This window comes from Podarcis bocagei, assembly GCF_964188305.1.
Source record: "Podarcis bocagei genome assembly, chromosome: 5".
Classification (NCBI taxonomy): Eukaryota; Metazoa; Chordata; class Lepidosauria; order Squamata; family Lacertidae; genus Podarcis; species Podarcis bocagei.
This window is the reverse complement of record NC_138129.1, coordinates 46,865,801-46,879,901: the sequence shown is the minus strand read 5'-3', so window position 1 is coordinate 46,879,901 and position 14,101 is coordinate 46,865,801. Positions and strand designations below refer to the sequence as shown.

The window sequence follows — 14,101 nt, the reverse complement described above, 5'->3', positions numbered from 1 at the left end:
GATCTGATTGCCTTGGAGCAGTCACTGTGTGACCTTCACTATGTGAATCAGAGAGCAGCTTAAAACAATTTTTGTTCTGAACCGGGGTGGGAGTGTGGGGGAGAGACTCTGTCTTCAGCTGCCTCAGATAATTTGCTAGCCCTCAAGGCTAGCAACGGGCTGCTGTACTCCAGAAAGCTTTGCCAGCTGTGCTGTGGTGCTGTCACTTTCATTAATTCATCAGTGGTGATTTCTGCATATCGGGCTGCATGTGCTGTAGCTTCTGCTTGTTCATTTTCTGTGCAGTGAACTATTGCTGATGCCTTTTTCCTAAGGCATCCTATTTAAAACACTCCCTTCAATCCCAAGCCACACACTGGAGTAAGCATGAATCACCCTCTCCATATTGGAAAATGCCCAAGTGGGGCAGCCCTTCTTTAATGCAGTGGCAGAAAAACTCTATTAAAAGAGTAGTATGTATTACTGTTGGCTCCTATGTATAAAACCACTCTTGCCTAATGAACAAAACTGTTTTTGAAGTCTGTAAAATTTATCTTTATGGGGTTGACAGTGCAGTTCATCCTAGTATAGTACCAAAACAACACACCAAATACATACATCTTAAGTATAGTCATGCACTTTCTGTGAATTCAACAAGTAAACAACTAGTTGTTAAGTGTACTACACATAGAGTATTTTCCCCTACATGCAGTTGCTGATCATGCAGTCCAACAAACCTGAACTTTCAGTAAACAATTCTGCATATGCATATCTTCTATTGCTAAGAAAGAAGCAAAAATAGTCTTGGCCATGGTTAGATTTTATATAGGCCACCCACTGCTTTTTCTTAACTTGAATGCTAAAAAATAAAAACCTATCTTTTGTTGCAAAATGCAGCATGTTAAAACATGAAAAGACAGATGTATAAGAATGGTACACAGAATTTAACTGCACAATGCATTCATGTATTTTTGTCCTGCTGAAAATAGTTTTTTAGCAGTTTCCAATATCTTTTGGGGGGCTTAAAAGAAGGCAAAGCATAGGGAAGATATACTGGTATGTTAAGTTTATGGTGTGACTTGTTTGGTTTTAATTACTGATGGTAGGAAGAGCCTTGCTTATCAGCTTACTGTGGTGGGCACGGTCCAGATGCTTCCCCGCGACTGAGGATTCATTTATTCCTCTACGTTTACTACTGGAATAGGGAGGAAATCCACTGAAGCTGATACTGAGACGCTGGACTACTAAACTGCATTACTGTTCTGTTCTTAAAGACACTCCCTTTTTTAGTGCTATATTTAAATGTAAAAAGAAGTGAAGAGCAAGACTTACTACTTTGTAATACCGTAACTTATATACCAAGGGATTCTTACTTGTTGCAAGGCTCTCCTAGTTTCTTGTGGCTCCTGCTGTAACTCTGACCAGGAATGCTACAAGCACTGGTAGAGTACTGGGGTACAAGGCTGACTTGAATCTAAACTAAAGCATTCAACAGTATTGGATTTTGCTGCAATATACTTTTCCCTCCTATGATTGTATTGGTTCTGTGAACCACTTCTGAGTTATAAATTAAATTGATTAACTCTGTTTCTGTTGATTTATTTCTCAAGTTTTAACTTTCCAGCATCATAGTCAGGCTATTGATCTGATATTCAGCAGCTTATCCTTTTATTGCTGTTGCTGCAGCTACAAAAGGCGAACCGTGCTTGGCAATATGAATTGATAAATGGTACATATTATGAACATATTTTCCAGTGAAGCATATTTGTTCCACCTTTATTAGAAAACATCAAAGGCAAAGTCATTACACAACTGCATCCATTACTTTAGGTAGCTCTTTATTGGTTTTTGGAGCTGCGCCTGCCTGCTCGATTTGATTATGGCACACTCTAGGAGTTTTGGGTTGACCAGGTCTTATATTTCACACAACTTGTAAGTTTAATATCAGAGAACTGGATGCAGAATCAAACATTAGTCTCAAGAAAAAAATATTAAAAAGTAGTTCCTTTATTAGAGATGATTGCCATTACATTTCATTCTTAGCAACAGGAATTTTCTTATTTAGTTGCCTTTGTTCAATAAGTATAAACTTACGATGGCAATACAGTTTATTGACTGCATACTTAAATGTTTCTGTACTCAGTCCAAATATAGCATGCAGTATAACTTCTATCAGAATGACCTAGAATTTCATAAGTAGTTTATTAAATGTTTCCCCCAGTAAGATCATATACGTTTAGATGGCTTTAAGCAATCTGAAGCCACCATCTGCAAAAGTTATTTTCAATTATTCAAAGGTGAATGATTTTCATCCCACTGAAGACTCTTCGCCAATCTCCTCTTCAGTGAAAAATAATTTTTTTGTATTTTGAATTTGGGATCTGCCCTCGAGACTTCAATCGTCTGACTGCTTCACGCATGTGTTTGGGCTGCAGAGGGGGTGATTCTCCCCACTTTTCACATACATCTAGTGCTGAAAACAAACAAGTATTTTATATCAGTTTGTTGGTTCAATACATCTTACATACCCCCATTTGGTTACAAAATCTGCCTTATTTCTACAAACATTTTGGCTCTGAAAGTAGTTGATACGTGTGTATATTTCTTTACATACTAACAACCAGGCATACTAGTGCAGTGGTACCTCGGGTTACATACGCTTCAGGTTACAGACTCCGCTAACCCAGAACTAGTACCTCGGGTTAAAAACTTTGCTTCAGGATGAGAACAGAAATCGTGCTCCGGTGGTAGCAGGAGGCCCCATTAGCTAAAGTGGTGCTTCAGTTTAAGAACAGTTTCAGGTTAAGAACGGACCTCCAGAACAAATTAAGTACTTAACCCGAGGTACCACTCTATTTAGCCGATAGACTAAATGGACTAACAAAAGGCCAGATTCACTAGTCAGTGTAAGGACTCCCACTAGCACAACAGGTGTTTTCCACCTTCATGCATTCTGGAGGTTCAGGAGATCCCACAGAAGAGCACATGGGCAGAAGAGAGGGGAGATTGTTCCATTATGCGAGCAGAAATGCTTGCGCTGACAGAACAATCTCCTTATCCTGAATTCCGCCCCAAAGCAGTTGACTCTACTTTAGTATATACTCAGTTTCTGTAGTTATGTAAATACTATAACTTGCATCTGAGAATCAAAATGTCAAAACAGCAGTTTAACTTCGGGGCGGGGGATGTAGTACAGTCATACCTCCGGTTGAAGTAGCTTTGGGTCGAGCATTTTCGGGTTGTGCTCCACGGTGACCCAGAAGTAACGGAATGTGTTACTTCCGGGTTTCGCCACTTGCACATGCGCTCAAAATGATGTCGTGCATGCGCGGAAGCGGCGACCCGCGCACGCACAGATTGCGTTCGCTTCAGGATGCGAACGGGGCTCCGGAATGGATCCTGTTCGCATCCAGAGGTACCACTGTACTGCATACCATTACTATGCTACCAAAACTTAAAAGATAAACGCAAGTGGCTTAAGAATTCTTCCATTTGAGGAGAATTTAGATAAAATTGAATAAGTATTCCCTACCATTGGGTAGAAAATTGGGCACATACATAGGATAGAATGGGTAACATCCTATTTTTGTGTTTAGAAAGCAAGTGCTTAGGTAAATTATTCATACTGTTACACTGGGTTAATAGCCATATTTCTCTTAAAACTACTGAGCTATTGCAAATTCATAGAAATGAAGAACTGCAATAATATTTCAGATAAAGAATTACAGAATACCTGTTTAATTCTATACAAGTTTTAAATATTCTTCTGTTACTCACCTTCTTCTACTACCTCTCCAACAAAGACTTTGGAAATTCCTGACATGGCGATAACTACATTCTGAGAGACAGAGGTTCCAGTAATTGACTGGATCAGCTGAGGAGGGGAATGATAATTTGATTTTAAAGGGTTAAGTTCTTTATGTTCCAATCACAAACATTACTGGCAATGACAACTGTGCTGCCACAGGGTTTCAGCATAGTTTATGTCAGACTGAGGTTTAAAATTCATAATCTGTGTAACGGAAATATTGCATCTATTGGGTTGTATCCTGCTAAGTTGTCATGTGTCCTAAATGGGGAGGGGAAGAGGGCCTGCCAAAACAATCCAATGAGTACAGAGCTAGCTCAGTGGGCGCAGAATACTGTATTTTTCGCCCTATAGGACGCACTTTTTCCCCTTCAAAAATGAAGGGGAAATATGTGTGCATCCTATTGGGCTTTCGCTGAAGCCTGGAGAGCGAGAGGGGTCAGTGTGCACCGACGCCTCTCGCTCTCCAGGCTTCAGGAAGCTATCTGCAAGCCTTGGGAGCCCGCGGAAGTTCCCGCCGGGCTCCCAAGGCTTGCGGACAGCAGCCTGCAGCCCGAAACCCAGGGAGCGCTGTGGAGCGCACCCCGGGCTTCGGGCAGCTCTCAGCAAGCCTTGGGAGACCGGCGGGAGTTCCCGCCGGGCTCCCAAGGCTTGCGGATAGCAGCCTGTTCTGGGGGCTGGGGTCGGGGGAAGCTCAGGCTTCCCCCACCCCAGCCCCACGCCTGGGGGGGATTTTTTTTCCTTTATTCCCCCCCTAAAAAAAACCTAGGTGCGCCCTATGGGTGGGAACAAAAAGGAAAGAAGAGGGGAATTTTATATAGCATGCAGGAAGCGGACATGGCTGATTGACAGTAATCCTGAAATTAAGCACTCCATACTGCAACATTTTGTTGCAGGTTCCATTTGTACATCATAAGATACAACTCGGCAAGCTGCTTTACTTTAAATTGAATTGGAACAGAACCGTACCCGTTTAATAGCAGCCTTAGGAAAAGCTGACCGGCGATACATCTCGTAACGATTTAGTTGTTCTTCAGAGAAAGAGGAAACAAGAATTCTAGAAAGAAAAGACCAATTACAGTATACCCCAGATTTAGAAACAACACATTTACCCTATACACATCTTTATAGCTACAAAACTGCATAGCTTGTGAAGTTGGGGAAAGACAATGGTAAAGTACTTCGTTTGAAAGAATCTGGAAGGGGAGAGTATTGTGCAGTGCCACACGATAATTATTCCTTCCTATGTTACAGTATGAATCGTTCAATCCTATACATGCCTACTCAAAACTGTCCCACTAAGACCATTTTTTTTAATTTATGCAGCTTTTATGACACTTTTCAAGAGCAGGGCTCCTTCCAAAGCCATTCTGAGGAAATAAATTATAACAAAAATATGATAAAAACATAATCAAAATCCAAGCACTAACAATCACATACAAATTACAAGTTTTTTAATGGGACTTACTCACAGGTATGTGTATAGGATTGCTACCTCAGTATTTCTTGGTTGTAAATTTAATTTCCAGTCTGATCCTATGCATACTTACTCCAAAGTAAGTCTCACTAGTTACTCCCAAGTAAGTATGCATAGGGTTGCAGCCTCAGTACCACCTCCTTCCCACCCACCCCCAAAAAGGCAGGGAAATCAACAGTACTGTTTATCTACAAGACATTACAGCTTATCTTACAAGCCTCCTATTATACAAACCATTTAGCATTAATAAAAAGATTTATGTCATGTAGATATAAGATTACTTACTGCATTTTTTGAATCTCATCTTCATCTACTTTATGTTTTTTCTCTTTTTTCTCCTTTATCTCTATTTTTATTTTCTTGGCTGCACAAGGCTGTGAAGTAGACTCCTCTGTTTCTTCGTACTCGGTTTTAATCTAGTATAAAAAAACTTGTTCAGCTTGGCTATACTGTTGGTATGTTCAGATTGGTTATAGTTATAGTTTCTAATTAAAGTTGTCACGTGCAAAAGATTTTCATTATTTTTATTATTAGCTCCACTCTCTATATTGCCACATACATGTCATGACTTGCGTAATTTATTAAACAAAAGATAGAACAAGATTTCAACTTCTTCAAACCACTGAACTTAAAAAAAAATATTATTCCTTCTCTCTCCAATGTTGAGATTTTATTTCAATCAGTGTCTTGCACAGCATGGAAGCATGCGGGAGGTGGGGGGAGTAGACATACCCTTCGGCATTTCACTGATAAAATACTAACTTTCGTATAAAAGACAATTCTTATTCCAAGGGTCATCATGCAAGAAGCACCCTGTCCCCTTACACATAACTAAAGGGTATTCTGTGCATGCTGTTACACTATTTTAATTTATTATGTAACAGCCTTTCTTGCACTAGCTTTGGAAGCATGGGTTCTTAATAGACTGGCAATAAAGTGTAACAAGGTGGTATCCAACAAAGTGGTTCTGTTAGCGCAAGGATTTCTGTTTGTGCAAAATGGAACTTCCCTTTCTTTTCCTCTCCCCATGTAATTCCATCCCCCCCCCCCAAAAAAAACGCTGTTCTGGAGGGTTGGGGGAATCACTGGCAGAGAGATGGATGTGAAGTTCCACTGCACAGCCAAAAGTCATTGTACTACTGGAGCTATTTAAAGTACTGCCCTTAAAGTTTAATCCTTACAGAATAACCAACTTCAACACAACCATCAATCTGGAAAGGCAACTGCGATGATGAGGAAATGGAAGTCGAACAATGCAATGGTATCTTGTGTTCATGAACTTCAAGTGTAGTCCAAACAAGATTGAATTTGAAGATACCTCGGGCAGTGTATTTATGCACACATAAATAAGTAAAAAAAAGACATGACCAGAAGGCAAGATGGTCAAGATTTACCAGTTTCTAAGGAGGTTATGTTTACTATTCAGTGTTGCAGTAAAAACAACAGAGTCTTGTGGCACCTTAAAAGATTAACAGATTTATTATGACACAAGTTTTCATAGATATCAAGTGCAGAAAGAAGTATGGTGCAGGAGCAGCCCTGACATCCTGGCCTGGGCACTGTTATTTGCTCCATTCTTGGATCTGATCAGGGGAAGGGGTACAAGACAGAATGTGCATGAACAGATGAAGTTATAGATCCTATAAGTCAATTAAGAACTAGGGCCTGAGCTTGTTTTCCTCCCCCCTCTCTAGCCCTTTTTCTTCCTATGTCTTTTAGATATTATGCTGAAGAGTGGGAACTGTCATAGGAACATATGCTCTACCAATGAGCTATGGCCCTTCCCCTTCCCTTTGTAAGCTGCTGTAGGACCATTTTTGGCTAAAGAATAAACGCCTTAAACAATATATAAATTCATCAGATGCATTGAACATTATCCTTTACTGTATTGCATGAATGCAACACATGGGGAGGTGAGATGGTAAGGAGGGAAAAAAGAAGTAAATGAAACACAAGATTACAGCCAGTGAGGATGGAAATAGAGCCTGAATGCAAAATACGCAAAGTGACACTTTATGGCAGGAGTGACAGGGTCAGTCTGTCCATTTCCCAGACATTTAAGGTCTAATTCAGCCGTGGTGCACCTGTAGCCCTCTACATGTGGTTGGACTCCCAACTCCCATAAGCAGAGGCAGAATGGCAGTGTTTAGCGATGAGAGGAGCTTTAGTCCTAGGGTGATCTATAGGTTCTCCCTCCCCACTCTAACTGAATTGTGAGTGGGTGTACTTTTTGTAGTCCATTTCCCTCTAATCTCACTGGTCAAAATCCCCTCTTTGTTTATATGCCTACCTGCAACTGAGGATAACTTCTCATGTATATGATGAACTGGATACTTTGTCCTGTAAAGCTTATGCCATAACTAATTTGTTAAGTCTTTAAGGTGCCACAACATTCTGGCAAGAATTACCATTAAAGAGATGCTGTCTCTGATAAATATGGGCAGTTGGAACACAGGGAACCGGGGAGGGGAATTCCAACCACCTTTCAAGTCGGAATTTAGCAGCAGCCCATCGACCCCCAAAACAAGAAAAGAATAGCTGAAAATCAAGTCGAAGAAAAAAAGGGTTAATGTGAGCGTCGCTTCCTTCTCTTCTACACACCTCTCGATCCTGCGCCTCCTCCTTCACCACCACAGGAGCCTTCTCTTGTCCCTCGGCTAATTCCGCGGCGAGGATAGAGGACTCCTCCGCGGGAGACGGAGAAGATACAGCCGGCGGAAGAACAGCATTCTCCGTACGAGATTCTGCAGCTTCAGCCATTGTTCCCAGGAGGAGGATCTGTCGCGCTCTGGTGACGTCATCGGAGATGCGTCCTCCACCTCCGGTCTCTGTTTCCATAGCAACACATCACGCCCAAGCATAGGAAGGGGAAAATAGAGGAGCTTGCACGGTGAAAAATGCCAGAAAGGCGACCGTCTCAGTCGGGTTCAATGAAAACAATACTGTATTCCCGTTTGAACAGTGGAAATGCTACAGAGCATCACACAGGGAGAGTAGCAGCCACTGGGCAAGGGGACTTTTGGGTTGCTGGCTTATTTTTAAACTGAAGTTGAATATTACTTGAATATTAAAGTGGATGGTGGATCTTTGGACATGTTTATAAGTCTTCCTTGAGGCAGCTAGTCATGACCAAAACACAGAACCCAAGACCGTAAAGGTGGCTGCAATTCAAGGACGCACATGACTTTGGACCATACTTATTTGTTGCCATGGCCAGTGATGGACCTACATTTTGGGGACCTTGAAGCCTGAACTGCCATAGGGGCCCCTTTGCAACCAGCAATGAGGTCTGGGTAACCACTGTTATCTTCTTCAGTGGGGTTGTTCTATGACAGACCACCACACCTTTATAACTACTGCCTTCTCAAAGTTTGGGATTGTTGAACTATATACAAAAATAAAATAAAATAAAACACTTGAGGATATATATTTCTGTGCCTGCCATTAAAAAGCCCACAATGTAGGCACCTGGCAAGCCTCTCTGAGGAGGGCATTTCATTGTTCTTTAGTAGCCAACCAATGTATCTACATCATTCCAAAAAGGAAGGAAGCCCAGGTCAGAGTTCATACTTTCAACTCCTGTGGAGAAGTCATTTTTAAATTCAGTTTCAGAGGTAAAGTATGTAAAGGGTTAACTGCATATAAACCATACATTTAAAGCACATGGCTTCCCACAAAAGAATCCTGAGAACTGTGGTTTACCCCCCAAAGTGCTATAGTTTCCAGCACCCATAAGAAAGTACAGATCCCAATTCTTTGGAGGATGCCATGTACGTCAAATGTATTGCATGGATGTGACCTTATATGCAAGGTATCAACAGGAGGTTAGTGGGTGACTGACTGTTTTAACTGTCACATTACTGTACATTGTCTAAAAGCTCTGAGAATGAGGTTCTGTCTTTAAATGCTGTCACTGGGGGTTTGAAAACTGGTGTAATTTGATGGGTCAGGTCATCCCATTGAACTAGAGTTGGGGTCTGGTGAGAGGGGAGAATTCCACCCAAGTCTGAAGTGATTGGCCGCAGTTAGAAATAAAAGGGCAGCCTCAAGCCACAGTTAAAGTTGGCAGGTGGATGGGTCACATGTCAGTCAGTGGAAGAAGCAGCAATAGAGCTGGAAGCTGGAGCCAGGGGGAGGGCATCGAGACTTAAAGGTCTGAGAGAAAACAAGAACACTAAATGGAGCTGAGGAAGTATATGGGGGAAAGGGAGCATCCCAGAGACAGCCTTTGAGAGAGCTCTGAAGCCAAGAGTCAGTGATGCTGCTGAATGCAAGTGCCTGAAGGAGGAGAGTCCTGGACCTAGGTGAAGATGGTGGCCGAAGTCCTGATAGAAGCCTGAGAGACTCCAGAAGAAAGTTGACCTGAGTGAGAACTGCAAGTCTTTGGGGCATAGTTGGTGAGTGTTAACTGAATGTGTTTAGGGAAACTGGCTATAGATTTAAATAGGGGGACAAACTAAATCAAAGCCAGCTTCTTAAATAAAAGGTACTCTTATGGTGTAACCATTCTGAGTTAATGAAACAATTACCAAGTAAACATCTAGATCTAGTAACTGTACAAACATCAGCATATGTTTATATTGAAACAACACATAATTTTCTATGGGGGAATTCAACACAGAACTATGGTCAGTTGTGCCTGACAGAATGATCTCTCCTCTCCTCCTCCTATATGCTGTTCTGGGGTTTTTTTTCTTAAAAAAATAAAAATCCTGACCCCCAAAGCACAGTGGCATGCTGGGGAACAAAGGGGATAAAGCTGGGGAACAAAGGGGACTATCAACAGTCCTTCTGCGGGCTTCTGCTGGCAGGACCAGTTAGTTGAGTCCAGCCCCATTTTTAGGCTTGTACATAGCTACCAGTAGGTAAACTGAAGTATTATAATTGACTTGCTATTTAGATACATGGTGGGGCAGTGGTAATGGGGTGCATAAATAAGTAAAAGCTTTTAGTTAAAGATGAGAAAACAAAACAGGTGTGTAAGACCATGCCCTCTACAATAAGTAATGGCAGAGCTGGAAGAGGCAGGATGATTAATCAGAACTCATGATGAGACACTTTATCAAACTGAGGAGAATTTTTTTCTATATTTGTACATTCATTTAGTATTTAAAATTGTAAATCACTTTGGATGACATCACAGAAACACAAAAATGCATTAAAGTTAAACCAATAAAATAAAGAAGGGAACACATTTTGTGTCAAGATTTTTTCAGGGGGTAATGTATCATGGCTGTACTAGAGAATACAAAGAAATCAGAAAGCTCATATACAGAACATAAGCTGCTGGTATTTTAAATGCTTTTGAAATCCTTGCCTACATGATGCTTAACATTTGCTTATATAGAGATGCTTTAAAATGAAGGATGTGTTTGTCATTGTCTGCCTATATACAGTCTTGGTCTAATAGTCTAGCTAAGCTGTGGTCTAAACCAGTGTTTCCCAACCGGTGTTCCGCGGCACACTAGTGTGCCGCCGAACATTGCCTTGTGTTCCGTGGGAGGGAGACGGGTGAGTCGGGCGGCGAGAGGCGGGGCGGCGGCGGCGAGCACACGCGGGGCGGCGAGCGAGCGAGCTCCCACATCCCATCGCCGCTCGCTTCGGCCGGCCTACTGGAGGAAGGCGCGAAAACCCGGCGGGCTTTTGGGTGGGCGCCAAGCAAGAAAGGCGGGAAGGCTCTGGTCCCTCCCCTCCCGGCGGGGCTCCCGCACGCACCTTTCTGCGCCGCCGCGTCCCGCCTGAGCAGCAACAGGAGGAGGAGGAGGGAGGCCAGCGCCGGCCGGGTCCCCCGGGGGAGCGGGCGCTCCGGGCTGCTCACCATACCCCGCGTCTCGGGCGCAGCAGCCGGCAGTCCGAATGCATCCCGAGCCGCGCTGCTCTCGCCTTGCCTCCTTCTTCGCGCCTCCTCCCGGCTCGCGCGCCGTCCCTGCGCGGATCCGTCCAGCCTCCGGCCGCCACCGCCGCCCCCTCCTCTTCCTCTCCTTCCCCCACCCACCAACCCGCACGGCGCGCTCCCACCGCCCCCGATGGGCGCAACCACTTCCGGGTCCGCTGCAGCCGCCCCTTCCCCGCCTCCGGCAGCCGAAAGTCCCCCAGCGGAGCCCGTCTGGCCGCTCCCCCCGCTCCCTGCCCACCTCCCGGTGTTGAGGCGCCCTCTTTCGTTGCTTCGCGGGGAGGGAAAAAACTTTAACTTTTGTGCGTCCCTCCCGGCGTGACGCTGTGCGCTGACGTCACGGGGCGGGGCTTTAATGGTGGTGTGCCGCGAGATTTTTTTCCGGTAAACAGGTGTGCCGTTGCCCAAAAACGTTTGGGAAACACTGGTCTAAACCACAGAACCTAGGGCTTGCCAATCAGAAGGTCGGCAGTTCAAATCCCCGCGATGGGGTGAGCTCCCATTGTTCGGTCCCAGCTCCTGCCCACCTAGCAGTTCGAAAGCACGTCAAAGTGCAAGCAGATAAATAGGTACCGCTCCGGCGGGAAGGTAAACGGCATTTCCGTGCACTGCTCTGGTTTGCCAGAAGCGGCTTAGTCATGTTGGCCACATGACCCGGAAGCTGTCTGCGTACAAACACCGGCTCCCTCGGCCTACAGATCGAGATAAGCGCTGCAACCCCAGAGTAGTCCGTGACTGGACCTAATGGTCAGGGGTATCTTTAAGACCATTAAAGGTGTGTTCTACATAAAGCAAGTTTATGAGTACACATTCAATGCCAGATGAAGAAAAAGCAGTCCTTGGGAATGAAAAATGGTATATAAACACATTTAATATAATTGTTGGGCTGGAGTTGATAGGAGACAAACTAATAAAGATGGAGGCATTCATATACAAGCTGACTAGCATCATGACAAGTCACAAGAACCACTAATTCTTGCAGTGTGGCTATTGTTATCACACCAAGGTGTGCAGGCATCAAACCCCTGCTACCCTAGGTGAATCAGGCCCTCCACTTGGAGCTATGTAGACAACAAAGCAACAGTAGCACACTTTTCTTCTTAATGCAAAATCAAGCATAGAACAAAATCACCAGAGTTTCACCACAGCGGGGGAAGTTATTTTAAGCAGGGAGGGACAATCAGCAAGGACTTATGGAGGCAGACTGTACGTTTTAGAAAGTGGAAGACTGCTGTAATTGCTTGCAATATGCACACACACACACACACACACACACACACACACACACACTCCTGTCCCGCTATTGCTTCTGGTCAATCAGGTTTTGCAAGGTTTTGTTGTGTATCAAAACCTGTTTGACCAGAAATCGTAGAACAAAGGAAAACAGTGTGCATTCTGTGAACAACAATGGCTCTAACTTAAACTTTCTTAAAACTATTGTCTGTCCTCAGTTTCAGAGCTAATTTGAAAACAACCCTAAAGTTTTCAAGGTCATTATTTGTGTACACACACACACACACACACACACACACACACACAGTATATCACACAAAGACATACTGTATGGACACCTTGGGAAATAACAAAATCTAATGGAATATATGAGAGGTATGGAATAGATGGGCAAAAGCCTAGGGAGCTGCTTTTCTGCTTTGGTCCAGTACTGGCCACTTCAAGTGGCAGCTGCACTCGGAAGTAGAGCTGGGAACCTCTGGCCTACAGGCCTATCATGGTGACATCACTTGATGATCAGAGCAGTGGGAATAAATTGTTTGCAGGGCACACAGCCAAGGCAGCAGGATTTTATCTCCTTTCAATCAGCTCATGAGCAAGGTATGTGTGTGTGTTAAATCCTGCTCAAATCAAACAGGCGTGGCAAGGGCTATCTGAAAACTCCCTGCCGCCTCTGTACTGCTGGCTTTGTGTCTGGTCTACTCCAATTCTCTTGTTTGCTCCCTTGTCCAGGCTGAGAGGGTTATTTTAGTTCTAGCTGCAGAGCAGGGGAAAGTGTGTGAGTGTAGTTTCTCTGAAACCACACTTAAAATGACTGCTCAGGTGAAGTATTTTCAGTCTCAGTCCTATGACCCTCTAACTAGATAAGTCAGAAAGTAAACACTGAGCAGAAAAATCCTACTTTGAAATAAAACAAACTGCATTGGCCAACAAGGCATTGTAAAGGTACTGAAGCATCTGAGAGGGTAACAGAGGTAAACAACATTGTTCCTCCCTGATGCTGGATTACAACTCTCATAGTCCCAGACCATTAGGCCTAGTAGCTGGGGCGGACGGGAGCTGCAGTCTCCCAACATCTGGAAGGCACAACATTGACTACCCCTGGGGTAACACGCAGTCTGGCTAGCAAGGCTGATTCAAACGTTACCAACTTCCTACGCAGAAGGTGCCGTTTGCAGGGTAACCACTTGGTCCTTAACAGCTATAGATGTTTTGCCTCCATAGGTGGGAGCTGTGCCCAACTGCAGCTGCCTTGCATGCCCACATGCAGCGAAATAGCTACGTGTACGATCTCCATACGTTACAATCTACACGCAGGTTTCCCCACAAACGACGTCCTTGGGGGGGGGACAACAGCAACAACAACAACAACAACCAGTAACTTGTGAAGCAACTGTCGAGTGATCTTCATATGGGAAATTCTTAGCTCCTTTGTCCTTTTCATCCGAAGAAACCTGCTGTGGACTTGGAGCGGACCCTTCGATATTTCTTGCAGATGGCCGAAAGTGACGGGGATGTTCGGTGTGATCGCAGTGGGGGAAGGGTAGTAGCCTCCCACTTTTACCTTGCCTTACCTCATCCTTTCAGGAAGCAGCCACTGAATGAAAGGGAATTGCCAGCGTGTGTGTGTGTGTGTCTATGTATAATCGAGGCTCCCTCCCTCCTTGTCTTGGGTAGTGCTGGGGGCAGGCGCCGCTCGGCGAGGGGGCGT

At 44.1% G+C, this 14,101-nt stretch overlaps 1 protein-coding gene across 2 annotated transcripts; it reads right to left on the bottom strand.

Moving 5' to 3' along the window:
- Positions 1-1,796: 1,796 nt before the first annotated feature.
- TAF11 (TATA-box binding protein associated factor 11) lies at positions 1,797-14,073 on the bottom strand. 2 transcript variants are annotated; one of them, XM_081195895.1, is made up of 6 exons: positions 13,965-14,073; positions 7,866-8,146; positions 5,550-5,680; positions 4,757-4,844; positions 3,757-3,853; positions 1,797-2,452 (listed from the first exon to the last, which is right to left on the bottom strand). In XM_081195895.1, exons 2-6 carry the CDS (start codon positions 8,100-8,102, stop codon positions 2,322-2,324), a joined length of 684 nt encoding a protein of 227 aa, XP_081052021.1. In that variant the 5' UTR covers positions 8,103-8,146; positions 13,965-14,073; the 3' UTR covers positions 1,797-2,321. The 2 variants fall into 2 exon arrangements, with proteins under 2 accessions (XP_081052021.1, XP_081052022.1); XM_081195896.1 differs by having other exon boundaries at positions 7,866-8,092; positions 13,965-14,072.
- Positions 14,074-14,101: the final 28 nt, after the last annotated feature.

Excerpts from the sequence above, each read along its gene's own strand:
- TAF11 (XM_081195895.1), bottom strand. The coding sequence starts at position 8,102 with ATGGAAACAGAGACCGGAGGTGGAGGACGCATCTCCGATGACGTCACC. Across the intron at positions 3,854-4,756 it reads CTAAGGCTGCTATTAAACGG|CTGATCCAGTCAATTACTGG; the intron begins GTACGGTTCTGT and ends TCCCCTCCTCAG. Across the intron at positions 2,453-3,756 it reads TGGAGAGGTAGTAGAAGAAG|CACTAGATGTATGTGAAAAG; the intron begins GTGAGTAACAGA and ends GTTTGTTTTCAG.